Source organism: Bufo gargarizans, chromosome 1, assembly GCF_014858855.1.
Source record: "Bufo gargarizans isolate SCDJY-AF-19 chromosome 1, ASM1485885v1, whole genome shotgun sequence".
NCBI lineage: Eukaryota > Metazoa > Chordata > Amphibia > Anura > Bufonidae > Bufo > Bufo gargarizans.
In genome coordinates this window covers 543,593,371-543,614,222 of record NC_058080.1, presented here as the reverse complement: position 1 = coordinate 543,614,222, position 20,852 = coordinate 543,593,371, and the positions used below count along the sequence as shown (strand labels likewise).

Below are 20,852 nucleotides of genomic sequence, written 5' to 3'. Positions count from 1 at the left end.
CGGTGGATTGTGTTCACTGACAATGGTTTCTGGAAGTATTCCTGAGCCCATTCTGTGATTTCCTTTAGAGTAGCATTCCTGTTTGTGGTGCAGTGTCGTTTAAGGGCCCGGAGATCACGGGCATCCAGTATGGTTTTACGGCCTTGACCCTTACGCACAGAGATTGTTCCAGATTCTCTGAATCTTCGGATGATGTTATGCACAGTTGATGATGATAGATGCAAAGTCTTTGCAATTTTTCGCTGGGTAACACCTTTCCGATATTGCTCCACTATCTTTCTGCGCAACATTGTGGGAATTGGTGATCCTCTACCCATCTCGGCTTCTGAGAGACACTGCCACTCTGAGAAGCTCTTTTTATACCCAATCATGTTGCCAATTGACCTAATTAGTGTTAATTGGTCTTCCCGCTCTTCGTTATGCTCAAATTTACTTTTCCCAGCCTCTTATTGCTACTTGTCCCAACTTTTTGGGGATTTGTTGACACCGTGAAAATTTGAATCAACGTATTTTTCCTTTAAAATGATACATTTACTCGGATTAAACGTTTGATCTGTCATCTACGTTCTATTACAATTAAAATATTGACATTTGCCATCTCCACATCATTGCATTCAGTTTTTATTCACAATTTGTTTAGTGTCCCAACTTTTTTGGAATCCGGTTTGTACAATCTTAGACCGCCATTTTTACTTTCTGAGGATTTGTCAATGTGTTATGTGTGAGCGTCTTATCATAAGTGTATGTATATTGTTAGTGACTTAGTGTCTATATATACCCTACTTGGCAGACATACATTATTCACTATTTGGTGACGGGATCTATCACTGTGTCAGGGACCCAACAGGGCAAACAGGAGGTTCCTGACACGGGATCGCCCCCATCGGGCGGCCATTCCGTTTTTAGGTAGGGTTTAAATAGATATAGGGTGAGAGATAGGGAATTGTTTTTCTTTTTTCCTTTATTCGATTTTCTTTGATGTACCCAGCTTTATACAAATAGTCAAGTGAACAATGATTTTATAAGCGACTTTATCTCTATTAAAAGTTAAGTTTTAGTGGTGTCATCAGTGAACTCTACTCTTTAATCTCCACTTCCTTTATTATACGACCATCTGACGGTTGACTAATCAGAACTGTATATTCATACTGGTAGTCAGTCAGAATTTTGGTTAGGGTTTTCACTAGGAGGTGTCCATCTTCCTTCCCTAGTTCTCAGGCCTGATTCCCTGTTTCCCCACTTCCCTCCTATGCTCTGTGTGGTGTTTCCCTCCCACACCGAAGCGTGACACTGTCATGGTGATTTGGGTCAAATAGAGATGTAACTGGATACAGGAGGTATATGTTGCTGTATTCTCATATACAGTGGATATAAAAAGTCTACACACCCCTGTTAAAATGTCAGGTTTCTGTGCTGTAAAAAAATGAGACAAAGATAAATCATTTCAGAACTTTTTCCACCTTTAATGTGACCTATAAACTGTACAACTCAATTGAAAAACAAACTGAAATCTTTTAGGTGGAGGGAAGAAAACAAAAACCAAAAAAAATGTGGTAATGTGTGCATAAGTGTGCACACCCTCTTGTAACTTGGGAAATAGCTGTGTTCAGAATTAAGCAATCACAATCAAAATCATGTTAAATAGGAGTCAGCATATACCTGCCATCACTTAAAGTGCCTCTGATTAACCCCAAATAAAGTTCAGCTGCTCTAGTTGGTCTTTCCTGAATTTTGCTTAATCGCATCCAATAGCAAAAGCCATGGTCCACAGAGAGCTTCCAAAGCATCAGAGAGATCTCATTGTTAAAAGGTATCAGGAGAAGGGTACAAAAGAATTTCCAAGGCATTAGATATACCAGTGAAGACAGTCATCATCAAGGGGAGAAAATATGGCACAACAGTGACATTACCAAGAACTGGACGTCCCTCCAAAATTTATGAAAAGACGAGAAGAAAACTGATCTGGAAGGCTACCAAGAGGCCTACGGCAACATTAAAGGAGCTGCAGGAATATCTGGCAAGTACTGGCTGTGTGGTACATGTGACAACAAACTCCCGTATTCTTCATATGTCTGGGCTATGGGGTAGAGTGGAAAGACGAAAGCCTTTTCTTATGAAGAAAAACATCCAAGCCAGGCTACATTTTGAAAAAATAAACACATCTGAAGTCTCCCAAAAGCCTGTGGGAAAAGGTGTTATGGTCTGATGAAACCAAGGTTGAATTTTTTAGCCATAATTCCAAAAGATATGTTTGGCCCAAAAACAACAACGCACATCACCAAAAGAACACCATACCCACAGTGAAGCATGGTAGTGGCAGCATCATGCCAAGGGGCTGTTTTTCTTCAGGGGCTGGGGCCTTAGTTAAGCTAGAGGGAATTATGAACAGTTCCAAATACCAGTCCATATTGGCACAAAACCTTCAGGCGTCTGCTAGAAAGCTAAACATGAAGAGGAATTTCATGTTTCAGCATGACAACGACCCAAAGCATACATCCAAATCAACAAAGGAAAGGCTTCACCAGAAGATGATTAAAGTTTTGGAATGGCCCAGCCAGAGTCCAGACCTGAATCCGATTGAAAATCTGTGGGTGATCTGAAGAGGGCTGTGCACAGGAGATGCCCTCCCAATCTGACAGATTTGGAGTGTTTTTGCAAAGAAGAGTGGGCAAATCTTGCCAAGTCAAAACGTGCCATGCTGATAGACTCATACCCAAAAAGACTGAGTGCTGTAATAAAATCAAAAGGTGCTTCAACAAAGTATTGGTTTAGGGGTGTGCACACTTATATAAAAATAAAATAATATGGTTGAATTTTTTCTTCCCTCTACCTAAAAGATTTCAGTTTGTTTTTCAATTGAGTTGTACAGTTTATAGGTTACATTAAAGGTGGAAAAAGTTCTGAAATGATTTATCTTTGTCTCATTTTTTTTTTACATAACAGAAACCTGACATTTTAACAGGGGTGTGTAGACTTTTTATATCCACTGTATGTATGTAGACCTGGCTCACTAATGTGCACTTGTCATGCAAGTCTTTTTTTTTTAATTATAGTATGTATTTAAAATTTGGTGACTAAAAATTAATTTGGCTCCTAAATTTTTAAGCTTAGCAGCCAATGGCTCCTAAGTAGTTTTTTTTTTTTTTTGTCTGGAGCACACTGAACCTAAAGCTTTGTGCATAAAAAAACTCAAAACATTTCCCCCTCCTTATTATCCTGCCCTCAGACAAACTAACACAGGAGACCTAACACAGCTGGCTTTAGTCCACATTCACACAATGAGGTTGCATTGAAGCATTTCCCATCCACTTTCCCCTATCAATTCAAAAGGAAGACTTCATTTAACAAGGAACAGTTAAAGTGCATGTGCACAAAAATGTATCCCCCCTCAGAAGATAGTCTTGGTGGAAGTTCAGAGCTGAGACCCTCATCAATCGCTAGAACAAACCTATTGTTCAGATCACTGTGCTTTTTGGCCTTACTAGGAAAAGCGGTTCTTATACCATTATGGTCTGTAGCCCAACAGTGTCATGATAGCCTTTTGTCGTACTGATCATTGGTGGTCTCGAGTAACTTTTGTCATGTTATAAGAAGACAGACTTTATGTATAAAAAAAATATTCTCAGATAATTTTCACCTTTGCATGGGTGTTCCAGATTTGTAGTCAATATCCAAAACTATAGCTTCTGGATTACTGGGCAAGTAACAACCTGAAAACAGGACGTAAGAGAATACTTATCACTAGACACTAATACAGTTATATAACAACACTCTAACTTTACTGGTGTTACACCAAATTGGAAACCACACCCCAATTTTCTGTTTACTGGTGGTCGGGGCATCACTTAATGGGAACCTATCACACTGATCATGGTATCTGAGCTGCAGGCAGTATGTTATAGAGCAGGAGTAGCTGAGCAGATTGATATATAGTTTTATAGAAAAAGGTTCTTTATAAGTTGTATTTCAATCAGTAATATCTCTGATAAATTCTGGGCTTTGAAGTTGAGGAGGTGGACCTATCAGTCATAGATGGAAGGCTGTCAATCACTGATAGGTCCATGATCTTGCTGCCTAAACTACTATATGTTTTACATAACTCCCCGGTGTGGATCCTGCAAAGGATTTTCTTAACACACAAAGCCTATTTAGATGTTTGATATGGAGAAAAAAAAAAAATCTGCTAGGATAAGGTTGGGGACTCTGCAAAGAGGAAAGGAATCAGGGGGATTGTCTCTTCCTAACCCTTGGCCGTATGTTATTGCTTCGCAGATGCAGCACTTGGGGGGATGGGGACAGACTCCTGGAGGTGGAGGAGCAGCGGCAAGACTAGTAGCCCACATTATAAAATGTAAATCCCCTATAGCAGTATTGGAACAGGGTGCTTTATCAGTTAGTGTTGTGGGAATGCAGACTATCAACCTGATCAGTAAGGTCTGGTAAAAATGCCAAAGGATGTTGTCCATAACGGGCTGTACTCAGGTTACACCACTCTGGAATAACCCTCAGTTGCTTGAGATACTTCGAGTGGAAGGGTTTTCTCCATGGGAAAAGAAGGGTGTGATTTTTCTACATCAACTGCAGAAAGACGGGGAACTCAAGTCATTTGAGCAGCTAAGGGAGGAATTCTCCCTTCCCCGTACCGCTTTTTTATCAATTTTTACAATTGAGGCACGCGTTTTTAGACACAAGCTAGCTATTTATTCAATGACGTGTAAATGTCCCACTACTGCATCAGATTCTTACTAGGTCCTCTACAAAGGGGCTGATCTCCTCAATTTACAGGAATCTTTTTGCGAAATCCGTGGATGAGGGTACACTGCCAGTTAGAAAGAGGTGGGAGGATGATTTAGGTGCAGTCTCAGATAAGGAGCGGAGTGAAATACTGGATTTAACCCTGCAGTTATCAATATGTGGGGGACACAGAGTATCTCAATTGTTGCCGATTCATAAGGTATATAGAACCCTGTCCTTTCTGTTAAAAATATGGGCTAGAGTGAATGATTCCTGTCCGAGGTGTGGGCGGGGACCAGCACTGCTACTACATATGTTCTAGGAATATGAGGAGCTTTCGAGCTTCTGGGCAGGAGTGCTACAAAACATTAAGGACGCGTGAAGATACCAGCCACTCGTAGAGATTGTCTTTTGGGGGTGATGATCACTGGAGATCGGGAAATATGCCTTGGGGTGCAACGTCTATTATTTCAAGCTCGTAAATTGATAGCCAGGTACTGGATCCGTCCTCAACATCCCCTCGCTAGCAGAATTCTTTAACAGAGTGACCGACATATTACACCTCAAAAGGGGGGTATATCTAAAAGCAATATGGGACAGGTGGCTCTCAGCTAGGGTTAGGACCATATCCACTTATTTTGTCAGAGGCCTCAAATACAAGAAGATGATAATTCGAGACATGCGTTTGGAATTAAAGTGATGAGGGGGGAATTGAGTATGTCTAGGAACTGCACCAGGTGGACAGAATTAAAAGGATAGCACTAATTGCTACAAGGCTCTTCATACAGATAGAAAACAAAGGTTTCTTTCCTTTCTATATATGGACTGATAGGTGTCCGGAGGAGAGGGCGGACCGTCTCTTCGCTAGCGGGTGGGGGGGATTTGGTTGGATTTCTTTTCCATTTTCACTTTTTTTGGTTTTCATGATGGCTCTGTTTGTCTATTATGTGATCAGAAGTCATATATTATGTAAAGAAAGTCAAATTTTTTTGTATAATGTTGTAATAAAAACTATCCGATTTAAAAAAAAAATATCAAAAAAAAAAAAATCACTGATCGGTCCGCCTCCTTGACTTCAAAGCCCAGAATGAGCAGGAATTTAAATGAATGAAATACAACTTATAATGAATCCTTACCCATAAAACTATATATCAATCTGCTCAGCTCCTCCTGCTCTATAGCATGCTGCTGGTAGATTACACTACATTTTCATGGTAACAGGGTTTCTTTAACGGACTATAACAAAACAAGTACTGTACATCCTGAAACATCTCAAAATATATTTCATGATGAAATCAGAAAGTAACACGCAGGGGGTCTTACCTGGCTGCACCTTGACTTCAGACAGGGCATTAAGGCAAGCTTTTTTACGTTCTTCTCCTTTAGGGTATGGTCTGGTAAGAGAAGGAAGGCTATAATTACAATACAGTGATATACACACAGAAAAAAAAAGGGAGGGTTTCTGGTTTAATGGTTTCTTTGGTTAAAACCAAGAAGAAAATCCATAAGAATATAAAACTGACCCATATTTAAAGCATTATATAGGTCTGGTAGCAAATGGGTTAATTCAAAGACAACCACTTGGGACACAGTGCCATGTGAAAGACTTGTTTTACATGCATTTGGATCAACTGGCTGAGTAACGCCACAAGGGAATAAAGTACCTTATAATACCAGTCCCTAGATTACAAAAAACTCACTGGAAAAAGTCACTACGTATTCCTTAGAGTGTAATATTTTAGGAATAATTCCCATAAACAATTTTCCCCAGATTTAGGCCCCATGCACACGGCCGTTGTTCACAGCCGTGTGCGGGCCGTGGAACCGCGGCCTGGATCCCTCCTGAGAGCAGGAGCGCACGGCGTCACTGGTTGCTATGACGCCGTGCGCTCCCTGCTGCCGCCGCAATACAGTGATACACTGGTATGATCTATACCAGTGTATTACTGTACTGTGCCTGCAGCAGGGAGCGCACGGCGTCATAGCAACCAGTGACGCCGTGCGCTCCTGCTCTCAGGAGGGATCCAGGCCGCGGTTCCACGGCCCGCACACGGCTGTGAAACACGGCCGTGTGCATGGGGCCTTATACAGTTGTGTGACTGGATTCAGTGCACTTGACTAATGAGTCTGATGGGACAACTTTGTGTTGCCCCTGCGCCTCATTTCCCTGCACACTACTGATTAAGCAATGACAATAATTACACATCAATGCCAGGTTTCTTCGACATAAGGGAAAAGGTGCAGTGGGATTAGTGATGCACATAACATGCCAGCTCCAGATGGCTTCCCACAGGTTTCCACAGTAAATTAAACCACCTGACACATTATTATGTTCAGGCAGTAAAACAGATTTTCAGTCTCATGGGTGCTGTAATGGTTAATAAAGCATTATAAAGTGTAGCTTTTAAAGCAATTGCCCTCAATAACTGCCCTTACCTGTGAAGCACATCTGTAGTAAAAATGACAATAGAAAGTGTGACCTCTGCAGAATGGGCACTCAAATGGGCTTACAGAGTGAAACACTTGCTTCTTCTTAAGCTATTAATATGAACTTTCACTAACAATTTTCCCCAGTAAATGCTATGTTATTGCCAGTGTTGCAAGTGTCTACAATCATCTGATACCCCAGACAGGGAGGGTGCTGCGATCTAATATTGGCTCTGATAGCATGAGTAGCAGAAGTATCTCCACAAGTAGAAGAAACTTCTTTTAGTTACTCATCCACAGTGATGTTTTGGTTCATCCCAACCTGTGAGTGGATTTAGGCTGGGTTTACATACATCAGTTGTGTCTGCCCAGTTGTTTTAGGCTCAGACACGATTGATGACATTTTGTGCACTGTTGCACTAGTCCAGAGTCCATAGACTTAAAGAGCTTAACAGAAAAAAAAAAAAAGCTAGTTACATTTTTCTGTCTAGCACTGGGAGACATCTGCAGCTACAACTGATGTGTTGGATGCAAGAATTGATCCCACAGAAAACTATGGGTTCAGTTCTGGACCACACTGGAAGGATACACCTACTGTGTCCTTCTCCCATACCATGTAGATTGTAAGCCCTCACGGGCAGGGCCTTCTCTCCTTCTGTGCCAGTCTGTAACTCGTCTTGTTTATGATTAGTGCAATTGTCTGTATTATGTATGTATACCCCTTTTCATATGTACAGCGCTATGGAATGAATGGCGCTTTAATAATAAATAATAATAATAATATTAGAAAGGATGGCCATATATTTGGGAACCCAGCTTTAGGAGTATTCTTCAAAAGCTTTAATGATGGAGAAGATGACTTACTTAATAATGGCAGACACGTTGGTGATTTTATTGAAAAAGTCAAACTCCCGCTGGTAGAAGTCTTTGGCAGGCCCTGAAAGGGATCCTGTGATTTCCTCCATGAGCTGCTCCAGCAGATCTCCAATGTCAGCTGTAGGGGAGCAACAAACAAAACCAAAGTCAAGTGCAGCCCAATGCTGACTGGTATGTTAGAATAGTAGACAAAACTAGCACAGGAATAACAATGGTAGAACAGTAGACAAAACCAGTGCAGCAATAAATCCTTTTGTTATAGATTTTATTTTACATAAACATTTGCATCACTAAAATGATTCTTAATGCCCTAAAATGAATTTTTGTAATATACTTTTGTTTTCTCATTTTCCATACAAAATAGGCACCTCAAGTTCAGGTGCATATAGAGCTTTGGAATCCGTACACTCGTACAATGCAGACATGTCAGAGGTGTACGGATTCCACTGTGGGGCCACAGTGAGCGTTGTACAGGCAGGAGCACACCTCACTGCTCCTGCCTGCACCAGCTCTGCTAAAGCCTGACATAGGACATCAGATGTGCTATGTCAGGCTTTACCAGAGAGGAACTTGCTCAGGCAGGAGCAGCAATGTGTGCTCCTGCCTTTACAACGCACACAGTGGAATTCATACTCCGGAACGTCTCTGACATGTCAGCGGTGTACAAGTGTACGGATTCCAAAGAGCTATATTTAGGTGCCTGTAAAATGTGAAAAAAAAGTATATTACCAAAAATGCATTTTAGGGCCTTTAGAATAATTTATAATACAGGTATTTAAAAGTTTAGGTACACTTTAATGGTTCTTCTAGTAAAAAAAAAAATGTATGTGAAATATCATAGAACTGCAGGCGCCAATTAATAATATACAGTTGTAAGAAAAAGTATGTGAACCCTTTGGAATTATATGGATTTCTGCACAAATGTGATCTGATCTTCATCTAAGTCACAACAATAGACAATCACAGTCTGCTTAAACTAATAACACACAAAGAATTAAATGTTACCATGTTTTTATTGAACACACCATGTAAACATTTTGCAGTGCAGGTCAAAAAAGTATGTGAACCCTTGGATTTAATAACGGATTGCACCTCCTTTGGCAGCAATAACTTCAACCAAACGTTTCCTGTAGTTGCAGATCAGACGTGCACAAAGGTCAGGAGTAATTCTTGACCATTCCTCTTTACAGAACTGTTTCAGTTCAGCAATATTCTTGGGATGTCTGGTGTGAATCGCTTTCTTGAGGTCATGCTACAGCATCTCAATTGGGTTGAGGTCAGGACTCTGACTGGGCCACTCCAGAAGGCGTATTTTCTTCTGTTTAAGCCATTCTGTTGTTGATTTACTTCTATGCTTTGGGTCGTTGTCCTGTTGCAACACCCATCTTCTGTTGAGCTTCAGCTGGTGGACAGATGGCCTTAAGTTCTCCTGCAAAATGTCTTGATAAACTTAGGAATTCATTTTTCCTTCGATGATAGCAATCCGCAGCAAAACAGCCCCAAACCATGATGCCCCCACCACCATACTTCAGTTGGGAATGAGGTTTTGATGTTGGTATGCTGTGCCTCTTTTTCTCCACACATAGTGTTGTGTGTTTCTTCCAAACAGCTCAACTTTGGTTTCATCTGTCCACAGAATATTTTGCCATCACTGCTGTGGAACATCCAGGTGCTCTTTTGCAAACTGTAAACGTGCAGCAATGTTTTTTTGGACAGCAGTGGCTTCCTCTGTGGTATCCTCCCATGAAGTCCATTCTTGTTTAGTGTTTTACGTATCGTAGATTCGCTAACAGAGATGTCAGAGACTTTTAAAAGTCTTTAGCTGACACTCTAGGATTCTTCTTCACCTCATTGAGCAGTCTGCGCTGTGCTCTTGCAGTCATCTTTACAGGACGGCCACTACTAGGGAGAGTAGCAGCAATGCTGAACTTTCTCCATTTATAGACAATTTGTCTTACCGTGGACTGATGAACTGATGAACAGCAAGGCTTTTGGAGATACTTTTATAACTCTTTCCAGATTTATGCAAGTCAACAATTCTTAATCGTAGGTCTTCTGAGAGCTCTTTTGTGCGAGGCATCATTCACATCAGGCAATGCTTTTTGTGACAAGCAAACCCAGAACTGGTGTGTGTTTTTTTTTATAAGGCAGGGCAGCTGTAACCAACACCTCCAATCTCATCTCATTGATTGGACTCCAGTTGGCTGACATCTCACTCCAATTAGCTTTTGGAGATGTCATTAGTCTAGGGGTTCACATACTTTTTCCACCTGCACTGTGAATGTTTACATGGTGTGTTCAATAAAAACATGGTAACATTTAATTCTTTGTGTGTTATTAGTTTAAGCAGACTGTGATTGTCTATTGTTGTGACTTAGATGAAGATGAGATGACATTTTATGATCAATTTGTGCAGAAATCCATATCATTCCAAAGGGTTCACATACTTTTTCTTGCAACTGTATTGTTATTAGCTGCATCACTGAAAATCCAGAATCCAGAAGATGGCCATGGGAACATTTATGTATAGGTTCAGCTTTACAGTGATCTACAGCATTTTCTGCTGAATCACTACAAGGGAGTATATTTGGGGTATATTTGCATTTGTGGATAGTGACATGACAAACAGAAGCACCACTGCTGTTCCCTTTTAAGGCTACTTTCACACTAGCGTTCGGGCGGATCCGTTCTGAACGGATCCGCCCATAATAATGCAGACGGAGGCTCCGTTCAGAACGGATCCGTCTGCATTATATTAGCTAAAAAAAGCTAAGTGTGAAAATAGCCTGGGACGGATCCGTCCAGACTTTCAATGTAAAGTCAATGGGGGACGGATCCGCTTGAAGATTGAGCCACATTGTGGCATCTTCAAACGGATCCGTCCCCATTGACTTACATTGTAAGTCTGGACGGATCCGCACGCCTCCGCACGGCCAGGCGGACACCCGAACGCTGCAAGCAGCGTTCAGCTGTCCGCCTGTCCGTGCGGAGGCGAGCGGAGCGGAGGCTGAACGCCGCCAGACTGATGCAGTCTGAGCGGATCCGCCTCCATTCAGACTGCATCAGGGCTGGACGGCTGCGTTCGGGTCCGCTCGTGAGCTCCTTCAAACGGAGCTCACGAACGGAAACCCGAACGCTAGTGTGAAAGCAGCCTAAAAAGAACACCGCAAATGGCAAGATAATGTGTACAGATACGCTGTACTGCAACCACATGGAGATGTTTATTGACTTGTGTGACCTGTCTAGAAAGTGATCTCTACAGAACAGGATGTGTGTCGGTATGAAGGGGCTTAGTGGCCAGTGCAAAAAATACAGGATTTTAGAAAATGTTTAAAATATAAATATTAACATGTAAAATTAAACATATCACCAAAAATTCTTTAAAAATATCTCTAACATAAAAACTTCAATTTAGACAATAGGTCATTTTGTGATGATACATTACTATTAAAGGGGTTGTGTCACTTCAGCAAATGGCATTTATCAGGTAGACAAAGTTAATACAAGGCACTTACTAATATGTTGTAATTGTCCATATTGCCTCCTTTGCTGGCCTGATTCATTTTTCCATCGCATTATTGTTATCTAGGGGTTATGGCCACCACTGCAGCACAGATATGAGCTGCTGCGTATGTGTGCCTATGCGTGCTCCCATGGTCCCAGCTACCGGAGAGGTCAGCGCTTTTTCTTATAGTCTTCCAAGACAAGACGAAGAAATAGGCAGCACTTACCACTGGTTCTTTTCTTCTTTTAGTTCATAATAGCAGATTACAAGCGGCTGAGTAGCAGTTAGCCAGATTCACATACAGCGGCGATGGCCGTTCGCGCACGAACAATCGCGCTTCCTCAGGTCACTAAGTCAGCACGTATCTACGTGCTGACCTCTTATACTAGGCATCCAGTTGTCATAGAAACCGTAAACAACCCAGACGCAACACACATAAGGGTCAATAAAAACAATGATCAAACGCAAGTGCGCTATTACAAAAACACATTCAGATCATTTCGGTCATTCAGACCTAACTGCCCTAGTGCTCCTGTGCATATAATCCATTTCGCTTCCTTTTGCAAGAGAAGACTATGTCTATCCCCACTCTGGCAAATTGAAGCGCTTGTACACTTCCTCCATGCACTTCTCTTACACGGTCGATTAGTCTGCCCCGTTTTTATGGAGTTAAAGTGCTCTCTGATACTTTCAAATAAACGCCTGATTGTTTTTCCTATATAAAAATGGCCACAATTGCACATCAATAGGTAAATCACATATGTACTTCTACAGTTTATGAAACTGGTTACTTTTTGAGTTATGGGACCTATCTCTAAAATTTTCTTTTGGGAATTGCACTTACAAAAAGAGCAACTGCCGCATTTGTAGCTGCCCTTAGGCAACCTCTCCTGCAACCAGTTGCTCTTTTTTCCCCCTCTGTGAATCTGCTTCTAACAATCCTGTCTTTGATTGTGTGGCTTCTCCTATAGGTTATCAACGGTTTTTCATCCACTATACCCTTCAAGCCAAAATCTTTTTTCAAAATATCCCAATGTTTAAATATTGCCGTTCGTATCAAATTAGCAGCCATTGGGCTAAATTTGTACGAAAACACAACTCTTCTTTTTTTTTTTTTTTTCTTCTGTTGTTCTCTCACCTTGTTTTCTCCTTTTCCTATTAACAGCTCATACTGGGAAAACTTGCCTGCCTTCTCCATCTTCTCATCTAGTAATTTCTCTGGGTAACCCCTTTGCAATAAGCGTTTTTTTTTGGGAGGTATCAAGAGGCATTTTTTAAGCACTCGGGTGTGCTGGTAAATATCGGCAGTGCCACCTGTAACTCTATTTTCTGGATTGAATAGACTTTTTCTTATAGTATCCAACTGTACAGTGGTCATAACCCCTAGAAACAAGCAGTGTATAATGTGATGGAAAAATGAATCAAGCCTGCAAAGGTGGCAATACGGATAATAACAATACATTAGTAAGTCCCTTGTATTAGCTTTGTTTTCACGATAAACGCTATTTGCTGAAGTGAGACAACCACTTTATGGAAATCTCTTATTAAGCTCAACATTACTCACGGTCCTTCTGGTGTCCTTCTTCATCAAGATAAATGTTCGTCTTCATGTTCCAGATAAACTGATGAGCCAAAAGCTGGGACTTGGAAGCTGCCCACAGAATGTATTCCCGAACATAACCCATCTGTGTGCACAAAATAATTTATTTCCCACCAAACCCACAGTTATGCTACAAATATACTAAATGGCAATAAAGAATGTTTTTTTAATCTGTCCATATGGTATATTTAAAGAATGAACAATAGTGATGACAAATTAAGTGACACATACTGACAAATCCAGAAAATATTAATTTCCAAATGTACCAGATACTGGTTTTTCATCATTTACTTAGATAAGATTTAAACAATGCAAATTATAGCTAATCATACAGTTAATGGAGCACCTTTATTTGACTTTGGTTCATTCGATCATTTGACAAGCTTTTGGAAAATAAACTGGTAATATATGGGAGGATCAGTAGAGAGAACTCACCTTGTCATACCGCAGAGCTTGAACAATTTGTGGAATGTAAAAAAGAATGGCATCCTAGAAATTAAGAGAGAAACAAAAAGAAAAACAACACAAAGAGCAAATTAGGATATAAAGGCTAAAAGAGAAATAAAGTAAAGAAAGTAAAGAAAAAAAAAGGCGAGGAGACAAAATGGAAAAGTAAGAATCAGCTATGAAGAGAATAGTTACTTAAGACGAACATTAACACAGGGTTGGGAGTCATTACCGGAGGGAATGATCTCAGTACTTTGACCCCATATTGGGCAGTTAGTGGATGTGGAGGGTACATGCTGGAGAAATAAGACAGTCCGGTAGGTGGGTCAGTTGGTGCCCAGCATAGAATATGGCTGAGCTCAGGAGCATCTGCATCTATCGTATGCCAGGTTACCAGATACTGCAATACAAAATAATGCATCAGTGATCGAGAGAAAATGCTGAGGAGGTAACATGTCTGCCCTTTTCACCACTTACTTTGATGGCCTCTGGAATGTCACTTACAGCACCTGGGTCCAGTCTCACTAGCCGAGTCACCTCTCCAGCAATAGCTTCAGTGTTTTTAAATCTGAAAATTAAAGGGTACCCTTTTTCACTACAGGCAAAAAAACCATAGAAAGGTCATAACATATCAAAGGACAACCCACATATATACAAAGGCACATATCTTTCCTAACAAAGTTTTACTCCAAATTCTCCACTTGATCTGATATAATGACTCTTAGTGCAGGGATTCAAAGTCTGAGAAATCCAACAATACATGAAAGCGAACATCACCGACATCTTGTCTCTGTAAAGAACATTCACCTTGCAGGTAACTGAACTGCTAGATGAGGAGAAATACTCCAGGCCAGGTTAACATTGTCTTTCCACTGCTTTTCACTAAGACTGATGTACTTCGATCTCCAGTTGGCAACACTGTTTTCTCCAGTTTGATCCAGCTCCAACTCGGGAGCAGACAGAGGGTTGTACCATGTAGTCAGGCCATCAATCTCAGTAGCCTAGGAAAGCAACATAAGGAAAGGTTTGGTTTGGAAAGCATTGATGGCACATTTCATACACAATGATAGAATAATTGTCTTTCTACTGATCTGTCCTAGGTTTCTCGCAGACCCTAGAATTGACTTGGCTAAGACCATGAACCAGAAATCTGCAGAACAGACTGACACATGAGGCACCATATAGGATGGTGGTAATAATAAAAATGAAAATTGTACGGCACTTCCAAAGATAAGTAGTGTTTGTGGGTTTATTACACCAGACGCGACGTTTCGGTTCTCTCTGCTTGAAAAAGGTTCCATAGAGAGAACCGAAACGTTGCGTCTGGTGTAATAAACACACTACTTATCTTTGGAATTTTCCATATATTTTATATATCTGTACATTTTGCAGCTGGTTGCCCATGCAGCTTCTTAAAGTAGCACTCCGACAACATATTTTTATTCTCTGACCTGTTAGAAAGGTTCATGATGTAATCTGTAGTGAATGTAATCAGAAGGGAGAGGATAGTTCACGTACGGTATATAGATGCTGGTACAAAGATTACATTCACTACAGATTACATCATGTATCTTTCTTAAGGGCTGGTTCACATCAACGTTATGAATTCCCTTCTTGCTTTCCGTTATAACATGGTTATAATGGAAAATAACGGAATCCATAAGACTGAATTCAAAATGGAAACCTTTGGAGGCATTCCATTTTGATCTGTCATAATAGAGTTCTACGGGCAAGCAGAACGGATCAGTCTGGAATTCATAACGTTGATGTGAACCCGCCCTAACAGGTCAGAGAATACATTTTCTTTTGCGGGAGTTCTTCTTTAAGGGACCTTTGTATGGGCTGAGAATGTCACAGATAATTGCTAACAGGCGTTCATGAAAATGCTCGTTAGCTATTATCTGCCGATGTAAATGTACCGCCGATTAATTGATGAAAGAGCGAAACGCTTGTTTGTCGGGTAATCATTTTTGTCACCGCACAAATGATCTATAGTTTGCCCACAGCAGATCGTGCTGTGTAAACAGAGTCAGTATAGGGACAACGCTCTTCCCCAGCGGCTCTTCCACCAACTGGCAGCATATCGTCGGGAAGGAACGCTTCTTCCCCGACAACCTGCCGCCGTATCGTCCCGTGTAAAGAGACCCTTAGTAAGGATACTAAACATCAAAGCTTCATTCACGCTCATACCAAGAGGGATAAAAGCAGAGTCCTCCTTTTCATGTAGTATTTGTGTAACTGAGTCCCTCGGTTTGTTTTCTTGGTCAATCCTGAGAACAGAACAATGTATACAATAGAATATAAGCTTACATTAAAGAATAAATAACATTTTACTGTTGGAAAAGACAATCTAGAAAAATATAAGAGGCTCCGTGAAAATACAAATAAATTACCAGATTTTTTGGAGATTGTAGACATGCCACTGGATAAAGGGTACGTATTTATCCAGCCCTGGGTTGTCTGTTGCCGTGATCCAACCGTTACATCTAAATTACTACGCGTCACATCCACCATTACAGACAGGCTGTTCATTGAGGGATCCTGATTATCTAGAAGAAAAACAATAGCAAAAGACTAGAATCAATAACTAAAAATATAAATGGACACATCAGGTTGGAAGTGTACTACACAGTTCAGAATAATCAGGCTTCATTGCCCCGTGTCTCAGAAATAGAGGAATAAGACCTGTCACATTGAATATGCAGCGTCTTACAGAGCAGGGGGAACTGAGCAAACTGATATATAGTTTTGAGGGAACAGATTCAGCACAGTTTGCAAGATATAGATCAAAATCTTTGCTCGTTCTGGGCTAAGGAGTCCAGTAGGAGGTCTTATCCATGACGGACAGCCATCTCTGAGTGCACAGTCAAAGGAGTAAGATCTATCAGTGCATAGGTCCTCCCGCTGGACTCCTAAGCTTGGATTGAGAAAAGATTTAGATCAATAATTACAAGTTGTACTAAATCTTTTTCAACAAAACATGGGGGGGGGGGGGGGGGAGAGATTTATAAAAACAGATTTAAAGTAAAACCTTTCATTTTCTGAAGGTGCTCTGGCAATTAAAAGGTGGAAGCTGATTGGTTGCTATGGGGAACTAAACCACTTTTCCTTTACATCTGTTTTGATAAATCTCCCGATATATATTTCAATCTACTCAGTACTAACTGTTCTATAACATGTTTCCGGCAGATCTGACTACATGTTCTAAGTGACAGGTTCTCCCTAAAGGATCTGCTTTCCTAAAACGGCTAGAAATGGCAACACTCTTGTTCACTGTGACATTGTAGTTCAATGCTATTCACTCGAATGGGGCTGAGCTGCAATACCAGACACAACCGCTGTACAAAAGTGGTGCTGCTTCTCACAATAAAAAGCAGACTTGTTTTTTTTTTTAATCCTGGAAAACACTCAATCATGTCTAAGACAACTTTCTTAAAAGGGGCTGTGCCAAGTATATAAGTTATCCTTTATTTACAGGATAGGGGATAACAAACTGATCGGTGGGGTCTGACCGCTGGACCCTCACCAATCCTGACAATACATGCACCTGTCCTGATGGCGGAACATGCACCCTGCTTCTCCATTCATTCTTTATGAGACTGCCAGAAATAGCTGAGCGCTGTACTTGGCTCCCATAGAGAATAAATGGATCAGCGGGGCACATGCTTGGAGTGTCGCTCCGTCAGGACATGAACATGGGACCCCAGTAGTCAGACCTTTACTGATAGGGTATATCTTTTACACTTAGCACAAAAAAGCGGTCTGTACAGTATATACTGTACAATACACATTGAGAATGGACAGGATAGGGACAGGGGCGTAGCTATAGGGGGTGCAGTCGCTACCGGGCCCAAAGACCCTTGTGCTGTATAAGAAGACACTGGTATAATAGGAGGTGGGAGGGCTCTGTTATAGATTTTGCACTGGGGCCCAGAATCTTCAAGTTACACCTCTGGCTGGAGGGAAGGGGTTTGGTCAAGGCGTTTCAAAGCACTGAGGAAACGGGGGCCCAAGCTGAACCCTTGCACCAGGGCCTATGAACCTTTAGCTACACCCCTGGATAGGGACTGTGTAAGATGTAAACTTTAAAAAACGTTTGTATGTTTGGTGCAACTTTTCTACTGCCGTGATCCACACACATAAATGTCTTGGTTGTGGTGTCAAATGCTCAACTTTTCAGTCTTTTTTTAAAGACACCCATGCAAAACAGATTGATGGGGAAGGGGTGAAAACATGCAGACGTCTATGGTAACCCATCCCCCCGGGGCAATTTACAGGGATAATTTGTGCCCCCTCAAAACAGCCTCCATTGTACGCAGTCGCCTCCACTATGCTGACTGACATGAGAGCTTGCTGCAGGTGAGGCTACGTCAGTCTGTTTTATCACAGGTTATAAAGCAGCTAAAGACCTGAGCCAGTTCTTGTTTTAAAGCCAAGAACACAAGCTTTAAACGAGATCAGGATCGCATAATTGCACCTCATACTTTCCGGCAGATTTCACTGTAGACCTGGTTGCTAGAGTCTTGCTCTGTAGCAACTAGATATGTGTCTCTGGTCTTGTTTTAGAGCTCACCTCTAGAGTTACTACACAGTCTTAGGGCTCATGCACACGACAGTATGTATTTTGCGGTCCGCAAAAATCGTATCCGCAAAAAATACGGATGACATCCATGTGCATTCAGTATTTTGGGGAACGGAACAGCTGGCCCTTCATAGAACAGTACTATCCTCGTCCGTAATGCTGACAATAATAGGACATGTTCTATTTTTTTGCAGAACAAAAATACGGAAACGGAATGCACGCGGAGTAAGGCTCCATTCACACGTCCGCAATTTCGTTCCGCAATTTGCGGAACGGAATTGCGGACCCATTCATTCCTATGGGGCAGCACGACGGAATTGCGGGCCTGCACTTCCGGGTCCGCAATTCCGTTCCCGAAAAAAATAGAACATGTCCTATTCTTGTCCGCAATTGCGGACAAGAATAGGCATATTCTATACTGCCGGCAATGTGCGGTCCGCAAAATGCGGAACGCACATTGCCGCTTTCCGTGTTTTGAGGATCCGCGGCTCCGTGTGAATGGAGCCTAACTTCAGGTTTTTTTCTGAACTTATTGAAGTGAATGGTTCCGCATGCGGTCCGCAATAAAAAATAAACGGACACGGAAAGAAAATACATTTGTGTGCATGAGCCCTTAGGTAGAGCAGTTAGTAGACTCTGAACCCCCCTCCCCCAACAACATCTGAGACAAGTCATATATTATATATTCTTAATTATTAATACTCAATTTAATGAGCATGTCTATAAGAAATCAATCTGATCCAATGTATGTAATGTGAAAGTAAATGCCTACTGTTCAATAAGATTACGCTTGGAAGAATCTCACCTGGAGGAACCAGCTGATTGGCTGTAAGGTACTTCTTGTCTGAGAACATGGCTGTCCAGAACTTAATCATAATGGTTATATCTTCTCGGAGTTGCTTTTCTGATTGTGTTGGAAATTTAGGAGGAGAACTGTACAAAGAATAGATGTTGTTCATACATGAAGACAAACCTTATATATTACACCTAGGGATGAGCGAATTGACTTCGATTCGCATAAAATTTTATTTCAATCAAGTACATGGCGAGCTCTCCATACAGTATTAGAATGTATTGGCTCCGAAGAGCCGAAGTATTACCCTAAGTGTCTCGAAACTTCTGGTAATAACTTCATAAATAGATTTCTACTGTAAAAAACTATTTCCCGAACTTGGGTTTGGTTCCAAGGTACCACTTGAACCACTTTGAGCATTGAAACAAAGTTTTATGCGAATCGAATTCGGATGTTTCATCCGAAGTCAATTCGCTCATCCCTAATTACACCGAACCAATGCATGGTCATAAACGTATAACTCATAATAAAATTTATATAACAAAAAAAGAATCTGCCTAATTAGAACAAATAATTCATCAAGATGCATCTGCAAAAAAAGCAGAAAAAAGGCATTCAATACCGTACCTGAAGTAATCAAATGCTGTTGAGTAGATTTTTTCCCTAAGAACATTACGAATGGTGGCATTAGGAACCACATCTGCATGTAATAATGACAAGCCTAGAATCAGCAGCCTGCAGAAAAGGGTGGACACAAACAAACAATTTAGGCATTCGCTTATTAGGTAGACATGATGAAAAAAACTGTTTAAATGCAAACTTTGAAGCTACTTCAACTATCATATTATTAGTACTAGTAGTAATTACCCAAGTTGTTTAATTTACAGACATAACGCTGCACAATACATTGTAAATTAGGGAACATTTTGCCCAGGGAGCACTGCCTGGCCACATGTGAAAAAAAATGGCTATGGAAAACGGACACTTATTTTTGCAGCCAGCCACTAAAAATTGATGATTTTTATAGGCTTTTTAATTTAAATCCCAAACCCTGCAGCATACATAATGTCCCCCATAGTGGCCCCCAGAATTAATAACGTCCACCATAGTGGGCCATAGTATTTCCCCTATAGTATGCGAAGAAAAAGAAAATACATCCTCATCCACTTGATGCAGAAGGACCTGCGCTCCCAACATGGTGACATCATCATGCAAGGGGCACAGGTCCTTCTGCATCAAGTGAAGAGCAACTGTTTCTGAGCATGCAAGTGGAGGACATGAATACAGTAATTGTTTTTTTGACCGCTAAAATGCAATTTTTCATTAGTGTACCCATTTTTAATAGCCGTTAGATGGGTGCATTCCTGTCTAAGTGACTGTTAAAAACGGTCCCATTGATTTTAGTGGGAAGTCACTCCAACTTGTAAAGCAAACAAATCCAATAGTCTAAACTAAAGTTTCAATTCATATAAATCTGAAAGTAGTGTCATAGTGTACCTTCATCCTACAATTTAGAGCAGTGTAAATATTTTTCAGCAATATACTAGGTATTTATTTGCACTGCTGTATACTAATTTGAAGAAAACACTAACTTCCTTAAAAACTTCTTAGTGTAGTCAGAACCCCTCCATTATTTGTGTACAGTGGTATAATAATGTAGTCAGCCAATGAGATGTCCTGTGTATTGTGGAACAGACCACTGTGTACAGATAATAGATGAATACACCACAAAATCAGAAAGAGGATTGCCGTTTTCCCGATTGCTATTATGAATTGTAAAGCAAGGCAACATCAACAGATAAATATATATCACAAAACACTACCCTATATAATAACCTAGTTTTGTGTGTTATAAACTTTACACATTAAACATTAAATCTAGGTCATT

General features: G+C 40.9%; 1 protein-coding gene across 2 annotated transcripts in view; it reads right to left on the bottom strand.

Moving 5' to 3' along the window:
- Positions 1–20,852, bottom strand: part of PI4KA (phosphatidylinositol 4-kinase alpha) — a 162,055-nt gene that overhangs the window by 23,957 nt on the left and 117,246 nt on the right. For both annotated transcript variants that reach the window (XM_044275544.1, XM_044275545.1), the window contains 12 exons: positions 19,592–19,699; positions 18,977–19,104; positions 15,983–16,138; positions 15,780–15,859; positions 14,397–14,590; positions 14,067–14,157; positions 13,822–13,989; positions 13,578–13,631; positions 13,107–13,227; positions 8,026–8,155; positions 6,058–6,128; positions 3,638–3,710 (listed from right to left, as the gene is read on the bottom strand). In XM_044275544.1, coding sequence (XP_044131479.1) covers positions 3,638–3,710; positions 6,058–6,128; positions 8,026–8,155; positions 13,107–13,227; positions 13,578–13,631; positions 13,822–13,989; positions 14,067–14,157; positions 14,397–14,590; positions 15,780–15,859; positions 15,983–16,138; positions 18,977–19,104; positions 19,592–19,699 — 1,374 coding nt within the window. The remainder of the gene's footprint in view (positions 1–3,637; positions 3,711–6,057; positions 6,129–8,025; positions 8,156–13,106; positions 13,228–13,577; positions 13,632–13,821; positions 13,990–14,066; positions 14,158–14,396; positions 14,591–15,779; positions 15,860–15,982; positions 16,139–18,976; positions 19,105–19,591; positions 19,700–20,852) is intronic.